The sequence below is a fragment of the Ostrea edulis genome, chromosome 2 (assembly GCF_947568905.1).
Source record: "Ostrea edulis chromosome 2, xbOstEdul1.1, whole genome shotgun sequence".
Classification (NCBI taxonomy): Eukaryota; Metazoa; Mollusca; class Bivalvia; order Ostreida; family Ostreidae; genus Ostrea; species Ostrea edulis.
In genome coordinates this window covers 78,394,765-78,414,965 of record NC_079165.1, presented here as the reverse complement: position 1 = coordinate 78,414,965, position 20,201 = coordinate 78,394,765, and the positions used below count along the sequence as shown (strand labels likewise).

Genomic DNA, 20,201 nt, shown 5'->3' with positions numbered 1-20,201 from the left:
AAATTCGATGAAGAACAAGTGACCTTGACCTTTTGATCCCAAATTCAATTGGCTTCTTCTCTTGTTAACAAAGCTATATGAGAAGTATCAAATTAATCGATGAAAAAATTAGGCCTGTACATGGAGAATCGCTAAAGGTTACAAAAAAGGGGGAGGGGTATAGTAGTATCTATACTTCAGGTGTCTCATCGTCGCAAGCCAAGCCTATTGTTTCCGTTAACACTATACGCCAAATGTAGGGTAGGTACTACCGGACTCAGTAACCGTGGCTAGCGAAGAGAGTGTCTGTGTGCTCAGCATAATATCATGCCAGATCAAGTCGACTTGTCAGATAACCACGTCGACTTGTCAGACTTATCAGATCCTATTGTTGCCTTGTCGGATCTTTATATTGACTTGTCAGATTCTAATGGTGCCTTTTCGAATCTTTATAAATATTGTATTCATTATTGACTTGTCAGATCCTAATGTTGCCTTGTCGGATCTTTATCGACTTGTCAGATCCTAATGTTGCCTTTTCGGATCTTTATATTTATTACTGGCTTGTCAGATCCTATTGTTGCCTTTTCGGATCTTTATATTTATTATTGGCTTGTCAGATCCTAATGTTGCCTTTTCGGATCTTTATTTTATATTTATTATTGGCTTGTCAGATTCTAATGTTGCCTTTTCGGATCTTCTTTATATCGACTTGTAAGGTGTTTATGTTGCCTTGTTGGATAAATGTTATCAACTTGATGGTGGCACAAAATTGGAATGGACACGTTTTCATGTTGAATTTTTTATCACGTGATTAAGTGATAACTGATAAGTCTGACAAGTCAACATAAAGATCTGACAAGTCGATGTGATTATCTAACACGTGATGTCAGTACTATGCCACCATAATTTTCATCACATCAAATCAACAACATTCATTTTTCTTGGCAAGAGCCATGAGAATCAGTGTGTTTTAATAAAACCTAAGCTGGGTACAGTAGATGTCCTGAGAAGGCTGTTTCCACGCCAGCATTGATGACTGTGTTTCCGGTGTCGGTATTCTGAATCCACACTTTATCCCCCTGTGTCATGCGGACGATAATGCTCCCGCTCCCCCGACCATACCACATCGAATTCAGTTTATCTGCGTATACATCAAGAACTCTTACGCCATTGTGCATTATTTCTCCATGACCGTTTTCGACGTCACTTGAGAGGACCAGGTCAAATTTATAGATGCCGTCGACAGGAGCAGTGAAAGTTCCTATGTGGGGGTCGTAAGCATTGCCCGTGTTTAGCTGCACGTCATCGAAGACTATTATGGTAGATTGGTGATGGTTGGTTATTTTATTGCGTAGTCTCACGAAGAAAGCAACTTGTGAAAGGTTATTTGCTGTAAACAAGTTAAAAAAGAGTTATATAGTTACAGATATGTGTTTCATATGTAACTTACGAATTGTAGCCCTACTGGTCAAAAATCAGAAGAGAGTGAAATGTTACAACAGGTGTCTGTTATACGTCTGTCTGTTTGACGCCTGCCGATCTAACTTTTATCTTTACGAAAATTACAGGGAGGCACATGCTACAGTGTATTGATTTTCTTTTGTCTAATGCATGTAACTAAAAAAAAAATTGTCCAACCATTCAAATTGCTACTCATTTTCCAGTTTGTGACTTCAGATTGATTTTGTACTAATTGATACTAGGTAAATGAATAATTCCTTGTATATATTTTCCATTTTGAATAGGCTCAGCATGTTCCTGGTGCATGCCGCGTCGAAGTTTCGCCAAGTCACCAGTATTGGAAGTAAAAGTCAAAGGTCTTTCGGGCATGACCTTGAGCGGACCAGTCTATGAAATCAGACGTCCCGTACCACAATAGAACTTGAAGCGATAACGGACCGTCACTAATACGACAGCAGACTGGATTCCGAAATGGACCTGACGTTCAGAATTACCACAGAAATTATTGATTATATTCAAAATCTAAAGACATTGGTCTGCGACAGCGCACTAGTACATATCTTCATTTGGTCTGCGACAGCGCACTAGTACATATCTTCATTTGGAAAGACTCCCCGCCGGCTCGGAACACTGCAGTCTTTTTTAATCTAAACCATTTACAAAGTAACGCTTATTATTAATTAAACAAAAATACAACATTTAATAGGTACAGAAGCCTGTATGTATATGAAATATCACAGGATGCGATATTTACGGAGATTTTCTGTTGGAAGCCTGCCTTGTGATATCTGCAGGGATTTTCTGTTGTGGTATGCCTGTACCAGTTTATTTTTAGCTCAATTGAGCCGAAGGCTCAAGTGAGCTTTTCTGATCAAAATTTGTCCGTTGTCTGTCGTCGACATCGGTGTCGGCGTAAACTTTTCACATTTTCATCTTCTCCAGAACCACTGGTCCAATTTCAACCAGACTTGGCAGAAAGCATCCTTGGGTGAAGGGCTTTCAAGTTTGTTTAAATAAATGGTCATACCCCCTTCAAAGGGGAGATAATCACAAAAATGCAAAAGTAGGGTAAGGTAATTTAAAAATCTTCCCAAGAACCACTGGGCCAGGGGAGCTGAAATTTACATGAAAGCTTCCTAACATAGTGCAGATTAAAGTTTGTTAAAATGATGACCTCTGGGGGTAGGATGGGAGCACAATAGGGGATCAAAGTTTTACCTACAAATATATAGGGAAAATCTTTTTTTAAAAATCTTCTTCTCAAGAAACACTGAGCCGGAAAGCTAAGATTTACATGAAAGCTTCCTGGCATAGTGCAGATTCAAAATTGTAAAAATCATGGCCCCCGGGGTAAGATGGGACTACAATAAGATATTAAAGTTTTACATATTAATATATAGAAAAACATCTATGAAAATCTTCTCAAGAACCATTGCGCCAAACAAGTTTACATTTGCATGAAAGCTTCCTTATATAATGCAAATTCTAAATTGTTAAAATCATGGCCCCCGGGGGTTGGATGGGGCCACAATAGAGGATCAAAGTTTTACATACAAATATATAGGGAAAATCTTTTAAAATCTTCTTCTCAAGAACCACTGGACCAGGAAAGTAGAAATTTACATGAAAGCGCCCTGACATTATGTAGATTCAAGTTTGTTAAAATCATGGCCCCGGGGGTAGGATGGTGCCGCATTAGGGGATCAAAGTTTTACATGCAGATATATAGGGAAAAAATCTTCTCAAGAACCACTGGACCAAGAAATTAAGTAGAAATTTCCACGAAAGCGTCCTGACATTGTGCAAATTCAAGTATGTTAAAATCATGGACCCGGGGGTACATTTAGGATGGTGCCGCAATAGTGGATCAACGTTTTACTTGCAGATATATAGGGAGAAAATCTTTGAAAATCTTCTTTTCAAGAACCACAGGACTAAAAAAGTACACAATTACATGAAAGCGTCCTGGAATAATGCAGATTCATGTTTGTGAAAACCATGGCCCTCGGGGGTAGGATGGTGCCGCAATAGTGGATCAACGTTTTACTTGCAGATATATAGGGAGAACATCTTTGAAAATCTTCTTTTCAAGAACCACAGGACTAAAAAAGTACACAATTACATGAAAGCGTCCTGGAATAATGCAGATTCATGTTTGTGAAAACCATGGCCCTCGGGGGTAGGATGGGGCCACAATAGGGGATCAAAGTTTTAAAAACTGGTATATAGAATAAATATCTTTAAAAATCTTCTTTTCAAAAACCATTGGGCCAAAGAAGTTTACATTTGCATAAAAGGTTTTTGACACAGTGCAGATTCAAGTTTGTAAAAACATGGCCCCCAGGGGTAAGTAGGGGCTAGTGGGCCACAATAGGGACCAAAGTTTTACATGCGAATATGTATGGAAAATCTGTAGATATGGGCCAAGGTGACTCAGGTGAGCAATGTGGCCATGGGTCTCTTGTTTTGTAACTTGTCTTATGTGCATATATTCCCCATGACAGTTTGTTTCTCTGCGGAGTGATTATTTTGGCTTATTTCACCTATTTGTTATCATGTGTACATGTACCTACATCTTGAATACGAATTTTTGCAAGAAAGATAACTCTGTTAGGCCAATTCGTTTTCATTTTCTTTCCAGTGTAATTACGGATGAAAACTAAATTTATGTTTATATAAGTAAAACGAATACTATCTACTGTATGAAATGCGATTTATTCCCAAGATTTCTCAATTTAAAAATACAAAACAGTGGGGAAAATTCGTATTAAGTTATATATATATATACAAAATGTAGGTAGGAGTAAAACATTTCAAATTTTGAATATCATAGAATATTTACAAGTTCCTTACTTTTGAAGGAGCTTTATATTTGTACTTATTACAACGAAACTAGGCCAAAAATATAAATCAACCCATGCATCATTTTTTGTATATTATTATATATTATTTCATCAAGTGCCCTTTATGTCGGTTATTTCTGACGACAGGAAAATATTTCACATATAAGTAATTAACATTACACTACATGTCATTTTTTATGTTTTGGGTCTCCTTGTTTACGAAAGCCGACTAGGCTCATTTTGAAAGAGTAAAAAAAAAATTTTACTCGTTATAACGAGTTAATTATATCTCATTATAAAATATTTGTAAAATTGAGTCTATCCGGCCTTCGTTCTTGTTGACCAGAATGTATTCCTCTTAAATTATTACCTAGAAATTTGCCAAAGTTAATGCCCGCGGGAAGAAAACACCGGTATACATGTATGGAACGTGACAAAGGAACTTGTTCTGATTGTATGAATTCATATCTATAAAATTACTTACTACTGGCCGAAATGTTTTTATTAAACTCGGCAAATGTTGACTGCAGATTTCTGTAGTTGTTCTCACAAGTATCTACATTATTCCTCAGATCTGAAAAGTACATCATCAGTTCAACGACCCCAAACTACTAGATAACATTTACATTGAATTATCAAATTTAAAAAAATAATAATAATAATAATAGTAAAGAAATTTCTCTGGATACCCTGAACTTGTGACTGAATGCTTGTAATCTGTTTCTGCAGTTCTATTCTGAGTTGCTGCTCTTGGAGAAGAAGTTGTCGCATGAACTGGGAATCGGGGCTGTTTATCGGGGTCGGAGTAGTGGGTGGCGGGATTTCAGGGTTCAGAAGACACGCTGTGTCCGATATGTAACGAAGAAGTAAAATCCAAGTCCAGAATACCATGTTGCCAACACTATTCACGTATTTATGTTGTATATACAGACTCTGACATGACAGAGCGACAGATAACACAGACTGGGTCTCATTCATAAAACACGGTGTCAAGAACGGAGAGCACTTATCGCTCGCTGATTATGGTTCAGTGGTAATTTGTTGAAAGTCAGCTTTCCTTATTTTGTGGGATTGGAAAGACTCAGAAATTAGAAAGGACATTTTTATGAAAGGAAAATATAAATCTAAGCTGTGCATGCGACCATACATATCGAAATCGTGCTTCGCGACTAAACCGTGTGGGGGAGGGGTGCAATGATATTTGAAATTGAAATGTTTGAAGGTTACATGTTTTATATATGTGTATCTGTTGGTGAACAAGTGAAGATAACGAACGAGTACAGTAATTAATCTCATTAATCCTATCAAGAATACATATTAAGGGAAACATACCAGAGGTGGGATCAGGTGCCTAGATAGGAGGAGTAAGTGTCATAGATTAGCAAATATGTTTTACAATTATTCATCCCATTATAATTATATCTATAAACGAATCAAACATACTCAGCTGTGGGTGGGCTGCACTAGCGTACATGTACATCAAATTAGTTGTGTTTTCAAAAGCTGAACAATACAAATAATTACATGTATCAATAGATGAAAAGATAGTCTGTCATTCTCCCAGAAACTAACAGAAAGCTGCGTCATTTCTATATAAACATACAAAAGCACTGCACGATGATCACGTGAAATTAAAATCACTGAATATTACAATATATAATCTAATATTATACGAAAAAAGTATTGCATAAAAATTGCATGATTTTCGCTTGAATATGATATGAATAAATTTGCATTATATTTGCATGTGTGATATTTCTTTTGAATGTCGCGCGATATTTGCAAGATTTTCGAACAGAAAGGACGAATTTTAAAAAGAAAGCTACGCATTTAGATAAGCAGGTCGATATTGCATATATGCATCAAATTGAGCATGTTCATAGATCCACGTTGGAGAAAACCCCTACTCAGCGACGGCTCAGTAGCAATGCTTCCTCATAATTTGTCGTATTTTTTCTTCTTCTTTTCCACCCAGCGTTTTGTCAAAGCTAACGTTTTCAATAAACCACTCTGCGTATTTAATTTCTTTAATTTTTTTTCCCTTCTCAAATTTCATTTCATGCCTGATTTTTCATTTGGGGAAGTGAAGGGCAAAAAGTTTGCATCTCTGACAGTAAACAAATGTTCCGGGTCAAAATGCCACAAAAGTTTAGTGCTAATTTATGCATTAATTGGCTCTTGAATTTACAAAGATTTCGCAACGCCTTGTACTTCCAATTGAAATCGAATGCATTGAGTCTCAACTTCACGTCACGGTTGTATCATGTTTCACAGCATAAAAATCGGGCGCAAATTCGCTCTGCAGTTTGGCTCTTCTGTGGAACTGATCTCCCGTGCCAACAAAAAAGACATATTTTCATGACACTTTTTTACAATTAAAATGTGATGAAGCCTTTGAATTCTGTGAAAGGTGTTTTGACTTGGGTGTTCTGATTTTTAGTAACAATTGCATGACGGGGGATACGGAATACAAAGCCCAGAAACACCGACACACAGGTGGGTAAAGTATTTTCAGAGTTTAATTAATTGTCACCAAAAATGCACACATTTATAACTGTTTATTTTTTTTCACAGTGATAGGCGTATAAATTTGATTTTTAGCTCAGTGCGTTGACATTAACAAGATGATTGAAATGCATGATATTCATTAAAATTTCCCAGGTATACATTCCAAGCATGATTGATACTGGATATGCTGTTTGTTACAAATTTAACAAAAAATGAAGAAGAAAAAAATCAGCATCATATTTGTATTCTTTTGTCATCTAAAAAACGAAGCTTTAAATATCCGACGTGCTTGTCGCGTGATAAAGAGTATTAAAATTATGCATATTCCGGTATTTGGATTTTTATTTTATTTATTTTGTTTAAAACAAGTGGGTTTTTTTGTTTTTGTTTTTTTGTTGTTGATAAATCTGAGAGACTAGTATTTTCTGTTAAACTAGCATTATTATCTCCAAAGTTACAAAGTGTGCTTATTATATTTGGTAATTTCAAACAAATATAACATTGTGTTCTTATCTTTTGGTAAATTCAAATATTTTACGTTACTTGGTAACAAATATTCATCAAGATAATGATAGAGCACCGTCGTGAACAAAATTTTGATTTTAGAAAGTTGGTGTAAATTATTCTGATCGAGTTCCTTACTCCTAACTGCACGTGATAACAAAGTTTCATTATTTCATGAAAAATACCTGCATAAGTTTGCATTGTTTTATCTATATTCTACTCTGATTTCTCAGTTGAAATAGACTCGGTCTGCATTGTCACATTCTGCAGTGCATTCTTGAGGAAATTGCTATCATTACAATTTGTAAAGATATCAACAATGATATTGAAATTGCATATAGGCCCTATAATAAGTTTTGTAGGCCTATACCATAAACAGATAAATTGAAAGTCTCCAATCTAAAAATCGTCAAAAATATATGAATTCATATGAAAAACATTTATTTCATGTTTATAACAACAGACTATAGGCCTATAAAAGATTGTGTCTAACTGATACGCAAACACAATTCTTGTTCTAAATTCCCAGTCATGTTCAAGTCTTATCAATAGAATACTTTCTGTAAGCTTTTAGAATGACCACTTAGTTCTTGTTCTAAATTCCCAGTCATGTCCAATTCTTATCAATAGAATACTTTCTGTAAGCTTTTAGAATGACCACTTTTGAATACCAATTGCAAGTATAGCAATCTCAAAAGCTTACAAAAAGTAAAAGCAGACTTTTCATAACGACTTATGAAGGTGATTGGCGGAGAAATCGCGTACCTATAGGCCTACATATAGATCTACATATTTTGAAGAAATGAATGGCTCTTTTTTCCCATTGGATAAAGGGGGGGGGGTCATAATATTTATATATTTGCAAGTTACCCATACTTCAGGTACCTGTAGCTAGAGCTAGTGTAAATCTTCGATTCAATATTGGCACTCCGTGAGACGTCATCCTATGACGTGATGTACAGTACTTGTAAGTATCAGCCGTGTGGGCATATTGATACATGAGGTACATGTATAATCATTTTAATTGCTACGTGTAAAGGAATTTATGAAATTATCTAAAAAGAAAAACTAAAGTCTTACTGTGTTATGAGCTAAGTACAATGTGTTAAACCTGATCTTCGATTTTTTTTAATTTTTTTTTTTTTTTTTTGGTATCAACACAACATATTTAAGTGACAAAAATGAATAAATACATACTTCAGGTCTTCTAATATTACAAAATCAAAATCCGAAAACGCGATGCATTCATTCTGAAAATAAATAACGTAATGTACGGAGACTCAACGGGGAAACTTTTCAAATTTTTGAAATATTTAATGCAGGGAACAAATTGAAATTAAAAGATTCTTGAAAACATTTTTTTTTCAAAAGAATTTATCGATATGTAAATTCTTGACATTTTACTCACAAACGAAATCATTTGAAGCTGCGAGTTCTCGGGTCGTACAGGGATTTAATGAACATGTGAAGGTACATGTATGTTTGGACACAAGTAGGATTAGGAAAATGTCAGGAAGTTTTTGATATCAAAGCAATACAAGCTGTAACATGACATATCCATTAACTCGTATCGGTATGACTAATATAATCCCCAAAATCTAAAGAAAAAAAATCAGCAAAATAAACAAGGGAATATTGTTTGAGAGCATAGATACAATAAGAATTTTGTAGAGATTTTTAATCTAATTTTCTAGGGATATCTGGTAAATGATTAATTTTATTTCATATTTTCGTCAAGAGAATGTGTATATAGCCTAACTTTCTACCAAAAGATTTGTATGAAAATATAATTTCTTTCAAAAATATTTTAATAAAACATGATCTTTCCATAGACTTTTTAATGTTTTAAAAATTCTAGCTTATTTCCACTGGGGTCCATATGATGCACGTATGTTTGGGGAGGGGGGAAGGAGTTCAATTCTGTGGAAGTTAACCCATGTATTCGAACGGGAGACCTTCATACAGGTCTTCTCCCAACCAGAAATGTTTTGCACACTCGGTGCCGCCATATTTAATTACCTAATTATATATGTGTGTCAAAGGTCATAGGGGAAAAAACGACGTAATCATGGACGCAGCCTTTTGACAAATCAACGATGTATGCTTTTCCCCCCAAAGTTTTTAATGATTTATCTCTTATATTATGATAGAATTTGTTTACATAATAGATAAAGAGGACCAAAGGTTTACTTTAGCATATCTTTTATGGAAAAGTTCCTTTCTAGAATTTCTATGAGAAACTATATATTGGCACTAAAGTTGCTTTTCATACCCATGTTTGAAGATTCCATTTCATAATAAACAATCATTTTTACACTAAAAATCTTAATTCTGAATGGTACAAAAATGTAAAATTTCGATAATAGAGTCTACCCCTCTACGGACTACTGGACTCATTGTATTGTGATGTTTTTAGGGACAGGGGGGTATTCATTATTAATGGTAATTTTACAAAGAAAATAGATTAAAATGCATTACAACAAATCACGGCAGTATTATCCAGGCACATCATAATGTCCCTTATCAAGGGGTGGGGGGTGGGGGGTGGGGGGGTGGGGGCAAAATATGAATATTGACAACTACTACGATATAGATACAGATAATATTTTTAAAAAGGAAATTTTACAAAAAGGGGGGGGGGGGGCGAGATTATACACACGACGACAAATTTTGAAAATCACTTGTAGTCTATATAGTTAGTGAAAGTCAGGAATAATTCAGGGCTTTTCCAACCCCCTTCTCTCCTTACACTCGTCAAATATACCTCCATCTCTTTACATTCGTCTAATACAAACCGTCCTTTCTTAGAATCGTCAAATCCTCCCTCCTTTTCCTTACACTTGTCTTACACACCCCTTTCTCCTTACACTCGCAAAGAGAAGTCGGTTGTTTAAATCAGACTGCTGAAAATGGATTGACTAACAGTTGGGTATTGGGTGGTGAACCTAAATTGCCTGGTTTATAATTAGTATCCTTATTATTTGCAATAAAGTTTCTAGCTTTAATATATATAGGCCTACATATGTTATACCTAAAAGTGAACTTTGAACTGGTCATTGGTCAAAGTTAGAGATAAATTAAATAATTGTGTAGACATCTCGGTTTTTTTTAAAAATTGTCAGAAGCTTATAAGATTTAAAATCATACAAATGAAATATATCTCTCACTCTGTCTCATGGGCAAGTAGAAGAAATTTATAATTGGGAAAAGAATATCGTGCGGATAGGAGCTCCAATATAAGTGCGACCGTCGTGCGAATATTGAAAATGATTGGCACGACAATGATGCCGATAGACACTTTTTAAAAAAAACCCAAACAACTCGTAAAACTTACTTCAATCCAAACTTCAAAATCCTTAATTGTGTGAGGGGTGACTTTAATTCATAGGTTCAAACTTAATTACTACTCAATACTGCATACCATAGAAGAGAGAGAGAGAGAAGAGGGGGGTATGACGATAAATCAAACGACTTTGTCATTTTAAAAGAAAAAAGACAAATTGTCAATAAAATTATTGAACTGTTATCGCTTCTCTATTGAATGTACTACTTCACTGGGTTAATTTTAGAGAGCTAATGACTGTAATTCGATAGAAAACATCGCAAGTGAAAGTAGCGAGCAAACATAAACAACCTATACTTCACCAGCTCAAATTAAACAAATGTGAATGAAACATTCTAATCTGCAACTCTTAGTGGTAAATTTAAAGTGTATTTTTTACGAATGTTATATTTTTATCATCTTACATGCTTAAACAAAGTATGTCTCACCCGTAAAATGTTGGTGAGCAGCCGTCGTCGTTCGCTGTTTCACATTGACAAAGGACCCGGATGCAAGATTTTTTCCCCCTATGACCTTTTGACCTAGCATGACGTTAGAGTGTGCAAACCACGGGGATCGAACTCGGGCCGCAGCGGTGAGAAGCTAGAGCGCTACCTCTGCGTTACCCGGATACCCATGATTACCATGATTGCAAAAATCCAACCATCCATTTACTAGATATGAAATATGGTCGTTTTTTATTGAATACCTTTAAAAAAAAAAAAACTTATGCTCATATGCTCAATCTCTGTTATAACAATAAAATATGTTCAAATCCTGAATATGTGCGGTGCGTCAAACATATGACGTCGCAAAAAAGGTTTTATGACGTCAAATTATGCACATAGTAACGTCGAAGCCAGAAGTTGCTGTAGATCTGTGTTGTAGCCCTTGTTTCGCCCGTAAGAGTTAAGTATGAATTTATTGACTTAAAAATCAAAATTATTGGTTTTGTAATTTTTATCTTTTTGATATAGGAAAATCGTTTCCTTTTATCAAAACATTTGTTTGGAAGGGGAACTAGTCTGTCTATATAGTGTTGGTATTTTACTTGTGTGTCACTTCTATTTAGCTTATCAACCATCATTTTGCAATGAATGTGAAGTGCATCTATTTCAAATGTGTAACTATGAATTGATTAGAATATACAAAAAGGGAATTCGAAAAGAAAAATTAAATAAAGTTACACCGACCTTCTCATATTTTGTATATAGACTCTAGATCTATATCGATATAGAAGGGACACACTTTGTGTTGTACTTTATAAACGTATTAAGCAGATAATGCTGATAATTTCAGAATCACTTATAACTCCGCCGCTGTATATCTGCTGAACATCAAGAGGGGAAAAGTAGACACTGTGACAAAATCCTGGTGTGCTGTTTAATTCTGACGCTCAGAATTCATCAAATTTAATGTCTCTATTTGTGAATGTTCACTGATTTGTAACAGGACCCCCATATATCCCTTTCTTTATATAGGAGATAAATCTATTTAATAAGCTAAACTGAGCTTTCCTTCGAAATGCAAGCAAAGCGACAAATCTTTTAAGAGGAAATATAATGATTTAAAATTTAATTTGATATTTGCGTCTATTTTTTTATTCAGTGCCTTTTATCTAAATGACCAGAAAAGAAATAGCAGTTTTCATTTGGTGGACGATCGCCGTGTGCTATGTTGGTAAGTTAGTCTAAAAGGATGTGACATTTCTTTTTTATTTAAAAAGGTATTCAGTGTTCTTGAATTTTACCAGTTCGAAGGATTTGACTGGTTAAAATTTCCTTGGACTGATGAAGTTCACTTTACATTTCATCATTCGGACAAATAAAAATCTTGAAATGTCTGATTCCTAAGAAGTAGATTTCAAGAACTCTGGAATTAATAGCATTTTACAATGTAGTGCTATAAATGAGACAACATCCGTTATCTTTACTATTGTATTACATGTAGAATATATTTACCATATAGATCTATAATCAATTGAAAATAGTTACTTTTCTAAATTGTTTTCATAAACTTATCTACAAAAAAAGGACTGCATATATCACCAAATGACATTAATTAGGAAATCAAAATTAAAAGATAATGAGAAAATATGAACAAAGATTTTTTCCCGACAAGTCGACATAATGTTACTGACAAGTCAACATAATTCACTTAGAAGTCGACATAGTAATCTGACAAGTGATACCAAAGATACGCCACCATTAGTATAATGCGACAATGGGTTTTTTAGGGGTAGGGTCATCGAAAACGAAAGATCAAACGAACGTTAGTACAATGTATTAGTATGTACTGATCCATTATAAACTAAAATTTGCATAGGCAGTTTTAAAATGAGATTAAGGTTTATAAATATTTAATCTTAGTATCCACAAGAAATAGAAACCCCGGAAAATTTAGATGGGTGATATTAATGTTAGCGGGTTAGCTGATATTGAATTACAATGTGATGTTTTTTTGTTTTTGTTTGTGTTCCTTTTGAAGAGGTGACGAACGAAAAAAGTGGTTTGGTAAAATTATATAGACGGAAAGTTTTCAAAACCATTCATGCTGTTCGGTAAATAAGGATGTTTGAAGTCTAATGCACTATGAATGTAAACACTGCTTTGGAACAATGGCTGAATAACCCCCACTAATTGCTAGCTCTTTGAGCTGGATGTCTTCAGGTCCAATCCTGATTATGCACTCGGTTAGACTTGAAAATAACGGGCTCTCTCCCGCTTGATCTCGTTATAAATGGAACCTTAACTGCTATTTGACCTCTTGCGCTTAACATCGGGATAGGTACTTCACCAAAAGTTTGATAAAAGATCACCTAAGGATGCAACAATCCACAAATAGAGATTTCGGATTTTCATGGCCTAAAATTTAAATGAAATGAATATTTGATAGTGTGTGTTTGAATTACTTCTGGGCCCAAACTTGTACATTCATATTGCGTTAACTAGATGTTAACTGTCAGTTAAACTTAACTAATTTTTGTGTACCTCAGCCCTGAACCCAGAGGTTAATTAATTTTAACTGATATCTGACAGCTAGTTAATGTTCAATACATTTCCAACTGTTTTCTTTGTGATGGCTCTTTGAAGCTCAATTGTATTAATTCCCCACGACCTACAACTAGATCTATTTAAATTCTCAGTTCATGCAAAATGAAAGGTCCGTGGACGGAAATTATACAAATTTACAGAGATTTCAATTTCTGTGATTTATTAATATTTCAATTTTATATAAAAAAAAAAATTATTCGATTTCATGTTTTCATTTTTATTTCATATATGAACATAAGGAATCACTGCATAGTTTGTGTATACAGGAGATAACCACATTTAAAAAAGTGATAATTTATGCATGTTATCACATTTTCAATTGTATTTAATCACCTCACGTACCCAACAAACTAGACTTTGATTCCTAATATAAATGAATGCAAGAGTTAGTGGCAAGTTAACTGTCAGTTAAGGTTGACTAAGCTTTTTGTGCCACTGGGCCCTGTTATGTACTATTCAATGGGTTGTTATTGGTTTTTTTATACCAAAGACAGTTGCACGTTCCCTGCAATTTTGGAAGGGAAAACATGGGACGATTCTGCCAAAGGGCGTCCAGTAACTTTTGCCGGAAGTGTGATGACAGGATGGAATGTAACATTCGGAGTCAAAATAATAACGAGCTGGACTTGTTTATTCAACCAGAATAACATCATTGTTTCCAAGTAAGACTTTTAAAAAAAATCTTGTGTAGATTGCATCCTTCCCTTTCAGATCAATCACATGTATCGAAAAATGGGATAACTACTCACACTATCTAGATCCTCTAAAACTTGAAATACTTTTGTAGCAAACGTTACTTTAGTTGAAACATTCAGTGATATTGTGATTGAATTACTTCATGAAAATTATCGATATCTTTAGATTCATTACCGACATGTATAATTTCATTAAAACTTTAAAACGCATGTCCTCCATCAGCAACATGTATTTAAACATACTAGTAATTCCGAGCGACATATTTCTTCATTTTACGTTTAATCGAAAAAAATTGAAATTTCCGCAGTGTTTTATCCTAGAGAAATTAAACATCAAACGCAAATAGTGATTGATGGTTATTTTTAGCGATTTTATTTCTTCCAGTTAAAAGTCAAAGTTCACATGCTTTGACCCAATTTTAAGTTGACACCCCTAAATTGTAAGCTGCCTGCCAATCAAACATTTAACAATAGATCTCAGGTGGAGTGACATCTGCAGACACTGTGGTCTGGGGCTACCCCAGAGAGGTGTTTTGATAACAATAACAGCCAATATCTACAGGCATTCTTTAGATCTTGAGGAAGCCCAGTCTACCTGAGTTTTGATAGCAATGACCTGTCCACAACTGCTATTTTCTTGTAATTCAATTGTTTTTAAAAAGGCCCCTGAACAATGCAATTTCAATATAATTGTAATTTTCCCCCTCTATATACCTGTACATGTATTATAAATTACACAATCAGAAATCAAACAATGATTTGCACAATTATTTCTAAAACTTGTAACCTATTGAAATAATTTATGTCATCAATTTATGATACCTCTATATTTATAACAGAAATTATTAATTGAGTCTCAGAGAGAAAAAGGGGTGGGTGTAGAATGTGTGTCAGCTACCCTGAGGAATACAACCATTATTCAAACACTATGACCACAGAAACTCTGCAGAGGTCCCTGAGACAGGTCCTGTGTATATCAAAACTATAAAAAAAAAAAAAAAAAAAAAAAGCATGGATAGGTAGATTTCTACCATGTTCTACCTCTGTGTATTTCTTTGAGTGCCATGGGATATAGCAATTAACACCTTGGAAGACCCTGGCCACTCCAGGTAAATAACATCTGTTTAGATTAGGCTCCGCCTACATTTTCACTGACCGTATGGTCATGAGATGGGTCTTTAAAGTGTGATACAGTACTATCAGTTCTTTGATTTTCTTTCAGGGCTACTTATGATGAAATGATACCGCCTTTTATTAGTAAAACTTACCATGTGTATGTCTGTATGTGGGCCGTTTCTATAGAAGCAGACAAATTCATCTACTACCTCTTGGCCGACAGTAAGATTTCTTTTTCTATTCTATATTGATTCGCTTGATTTCTTACTGAAGGGAATTTGGTGTATGATATTTACGCTCTAAATAAATAGAAGCTAGACATTAACCAGTGTAAGAACGGGTAGATTTTAGATGATTATACTGAATTTGGAAGAAAAAAATCAGACATTGTTTGAAGCCTTAATTGAATAAAAATAGAAAGTACACGTTTTATTGTTGAAAGTACATGGAAATTTGTTGTGATTTTTTCCCTGGTTGTAATTCGTTTTTGTTTGAAAGTGGAAGTTGTATGCTGAATAATGCATAAATGTGATGTCTCCATTTGAGTGAAATAGTTTTGAAATTTTATTAAGCCATCCTTCTTCAAACTATTGAGCATATCTATAAAAGAATATAGATAGGTTAGATTCAATAAATAAACATGATTCAATTCAATTTAAAATATTTCTTATTGAAATAGAATCATTTGACCAAAGTTTTGAGAATATCGAGTTAAGAAATATTTTATGTTTTGTATCTGGATATTTCAACTTATTTTTTATTAAGATCATTAATAAGACTCCTCTTCAAATAATTGAACATGATTGTAATGTTTTGTGGATATGTTACAAAGTAAAAACAATATTTAAGTTTAACTCCGCGTGTCTTGAGTTCAATCAGAGATAGATCAGTTTATTGGACCCGAGGGGCAACAGAGGTTTGTGTGAGAGTAGCTAAACGAATATATATGAACTTTTAAAAGGTATTCAATGTATAAAGAGAGGATAATGAGCAATTCTAAATGTTCTATGGTCGTTATAACGATCTAGTTCGTCAGTACAACCTCGCATTGGGTCAAATGTTGTCTGACGTGTTTCATACCGATTGTTAAGCCGTTCTTGGCACACTGATTTTGACTGCGGATAACTCCGTTTACCTGATCAGGATATGGGGCTCACGGCGGGTGTGACCGGTCAACAGGGGATGATTACTCCTCCTAGGCACCTGATCCCACCTCTGGTGTGTCCAGGGGTCCGTGTTTGCCCAACTATCTATTTTGTATTGCTTGTAGGAGTTATGACATTGATCACTGTTCGTTATCTTCACCTTGCATTTGAATCATCATATAAGGTTGTGAATGGTTATAGGAGACGGTTTTTAACAATACCTTTTCTCTCCGTAATAACCAACTTTGTTCCGAAGACTCCTCATAAAATTCTTTTTTTTAAATTAATAACGATGACATCGAAGTGCAAAGATACTTTAAATAGAAAATCGTTATCTTGATTTTTTTCAATTTTTTAATTATATTTTTTGTGATAAATTTTATTTTTTATTTATTTTTTTGCAACTGAAAGAGTTTTTGGATGAGTTTGTTGTACAGTAATATCCCCTTGAACCCATAATCAATACAAATGTCAGCTACATCGACGATTTTTCGTCGGAGAACGAACAATAACATCGATCAAGATCAGTCCTATTCATTTCGAGCCAGCGGTCCAAATAATACTCTCTGGTTAATGACAAATATATGATGATTTTCAGAGTAGATTCTCTGAGGGTCATAAGAAAAATCTAGATAATTATTACTTGAATTATTTCTAACCTCAGGCACCCAGCATCGTTTTGTTCTGTTTTGTTTTTTCAAAGGGGTGTCAAGGCTTGAAAAGAAAAAGAACTCCACCCAATCTTAAAAATTCGAAATCGTGATAGGGATGACGTGATGTAAAGAGGAACTGTCTCAATTTTTCTACAGCCTTCGATTTAAAAAAAAAATTATTTATAAAAAAAGGACAATAAAATGAAATTCACTACTACTATCAAAACTAGTGGAGAGGCCAGATACTCAATATATCTTTATTTGCATATATGGAAATAACAGATACTGATCGTTGTCAAAAATAAGGGGGAACAGCCCCCCTTCCTCCTCCCCCACACATCCTGCAGGGTCTGACATTTACTTTTTTCCGCACTAGACCAGTCGGGCTACTTCAAATGACTTTTGCTAGACCTTACCTTAAATCCACTAGCCCCGACCAACTTTCCAGAAATTGATATTTTCTCCATATTTAAATGTACTTAATTAAAATGACAAACATTAAGTTTGCTTGAACTAAAACGTACTTAATTGTCTCCCCCAAAAAAAGACCTTTAGTCTCGTCATTCAATTTAATGCTTTCATTTTCAAACACATTTTCTGTTTCTTTAAATTCTACCTGGCACGGAAATTCTCTAGTCCATTTAAAATAAGATGACGTCAACCTTTTTTTCTAATCTCTATTTCATAAGCCCTGCTTTGTTTCTTCCCAACCTTTACTTTTTTTTCCTCTTGGGACATCTTTTCTTGAGGATGAGAAGTCGTATTTAAATATAGAGACATTCCCGCACATATGTCAACACCGAAAAATGGCTGTTTACGACGTAATTTATTAATTTTATAAACACTTTCTTATATTTGATTAAAATAAACTGGGGTTGTTTTTTTTAATGAAAATAAATTTATGTAAAACATAACTTTACACCCATTAACATCGAGTAGATGTCGTAAAACATCACTTCCGACTGCGACTTATCTATTCGAACTAAAAATAGAGATTGTGTCATCATGCGGTTCAAAATTGCTCACAAACTCTACAGAACTTTATTAGTTTTTAGTTAAGAATAAAATATCTTATGGTTTAAAGTAAAGTTTCTTGTTTCTTTTTTCAACACGACCAGTCGGACTAGTAAATGGATATTTTACCCAACCAGACCTATAATTTAGTAGACTCAGTCTGTCGGACGGGTCTTAGTGTCAAACCCTGCCCTGGTTCTACGTGTCTATATTAACCCCATCCTGACATTTTATAACCAGATCAGAAATTCCTCTGCACACATCGCGAACGCCGTATTTTGAATTTATTTTCCCTATGATTTTTATATGTATCGTGTTCATCTACTTTACGTGTAGTATGTTGAGGAAATATGATTATAATAAAAATAACTGACTACTTGACATTCTTTTACAATAATAAGCGACATTGGGGCATAATAGAAGAATGTCACTTTACATTTGTCTATTGCACCTCCATGCTGTAGTACATAAACTTGCAATTGCAATATCGCTCAACCATTTTCTTTGGACATTCTTTTTCAAACAGGAGAGGGGTGGGGGATCTGATAAAGCTACTTTCAACCTGTGCAACGTTAGCTCTATTTATCTTTTATTTATCTACTTCTAGATTTATTTAGACAAAAAAAGTTCTGATCAGAAGAGCTTGATATGACTATTCCATACAATGTTAATCATGTAGGCCCTAAACACTAAGCTATAGTAACACTGTAATTAAGCAGTCGACGATTTGGAGGATTTTCCCCCTCTTTGCCATGATTGCAGTAGGTCCGTAGTCGAAAATACAGTAGTTGGAACTGCATCTAGTGAAATTCTGGTCGAAGATTTAATTTATTATACCCACTTTTTTTGCCAAAATAGGTATGCACAAAACTGATCACCAACATCTCCCGTAAAATCACGCAACTTTCGAGTGTTTTTCTTCTTCTTTCTTTTTTGTGACTTGAAATGATCTCAGTGTAGATTTCGCAACCAAATATTCCTGAGCGTTAGATTACATTGAAACACTGTTCTCACTTCGTATATTAGTTGAATACAAACACATCGAAAGAATTTGATCGCTAAAACCTGAAGTTGTTAGTATATACAAATACACTTGGGTCAAGCTGGTCTCATCATATTACTTTGATACTTCATATCATAGCAACATTGGACGATTTGTACCGTCTGATACCTTGCGATTTTTCTGACTCATTTACACAATTATGTATATTAAGTAATTAAAAATAACTCTTTTTTTTTTAAACAAACTCCTTTTTTGAAAATCGTCTCATATAACCTTTAAATATTGATGAAAGTGAAGTAAATAGAATTCGTCATACAGCATTTGACCCAATGATAGGTTGTATTGACGAACTAGATCGTTATAACGACCATAGCATTTGTGAAATGCTGACTTCAGTCGAGACTGTTGAAACCCCTCTACCATCAACTTGTTTGTCAGTAGCTTGCCTCGATTTAAAAACTGACCATACGCAGAACAAGCTCTTGCGTATCGAATCAGTTGAGAGATATAAAACAATATGCAGTTGATAATGAAATTTTGCTATAAAAATATGGGAAGTTGACGATGGAGACGCTGAAATCATCCCGTTTGTCATACAGTTGAGTTGTCAGTTTGCCGTTAATGTCTTTTTTCAATAAAATATGTATGATATTATGCCTTCCCGCCACTCCATTACGACTGCAAATAGACCTACCTCCGCCAATGTGAAATCTCCATGTCAAATAGAAATAGATATACCCCCATCCGTGTAAAATGAAAATAGACCTGGCATGAATATTTTTTTTTTATTGGCTCTTTTTGGACATATATTATCATATAAACAGGATGTTACATGCAACTTCAATATTTCAACATGTTAATCACTGTATGAAAATTAATAGCAATATTGTACAATTACTTTG

General features: G+C 34.5%; 2 protein-coding genes across 4 annotated transcripts in view; one reads left to right on the top strand and one right to left on the bottom strand.

Moving 5' to 3' along the window:
- Nucleotides 1-917: 917 nt before the first annotated feature.
- Nucleotides 918-7,368, bottom strand: LOC130051856 (complement C1q-like protein 4). The gene is made up of 3 exons (XM_056154819.1): nt 4,976-7,368; nt 4,771-4,860; nt 918-1,372 (listed from the first exon to the last, which is right to left on the bottom strand). Exons 1-3 carry the CDS (start codon nt 5,262-5,264, stop codon nt 963-965), a joined length of 789 nt encoding a protein of 262 aa, XP_056010794.1. The 5' UTR covers nt 5,265-7,368; the 3' UTR covers nt 918-962.
- The window catches only part of LOC130051855 (mucin-5AC-like), a 35,548-nt gene continuing 22,012 nt past the window's right edge, over nt 6,666-20,201 (top strand). For 2 of the 3 annotated variants that reach the window (XM_056154816.1, XM_056154818.1), the window contains exons 1-4: nt 11,472-11,528; nt 12,229-12,300; nt 14,164-14,335; nt 15,591-15,706. In XM_056154816.1, the coding sequence (XP_056010791.1) occupies nt 12,243-12,300; nt 14,164-14,335; nt 15,591-15,706 (346 nt within the window). In that variant the 5' untranslated portion in view covers nt 11,472-11,528; nt 12,229-12,242. Of the gene's footprint in view, nt 6,783-11,471; nt 11,529-12,228; nt 12,301-14,163; nt 14,336-15,590; nt 15,707-20,201 lie in introns of those variants that run through there. The other variant, XM_056154817.1, reaches the window with a different exon arrangement.

Bases quoted from the DNA above. Each gene is read 5' to 3' on its own strand.
- LOC130051856 (XM_056154819.1), bottom strand. From the start codon at position 5,264: ATGAATGAGACCCAGTCTGTGTTATCTGTCGCTCTGTCATGTCAGAGT. The intron at 4,861-4,975 runs GTATCCAGAGAA...TGTACTTTTCAG, and splicing joins CATTCAGTCACAAGTTCAGG to ATCTGAGGAATAATGTAGAT. The intron at 1,373-4,770 runs GTAAGTAATTTT...ACTTGTTTACAG, and splicing joins TAAAAACATTTCGGCCAGTA to CAAATAACCTTTCACAAGTT.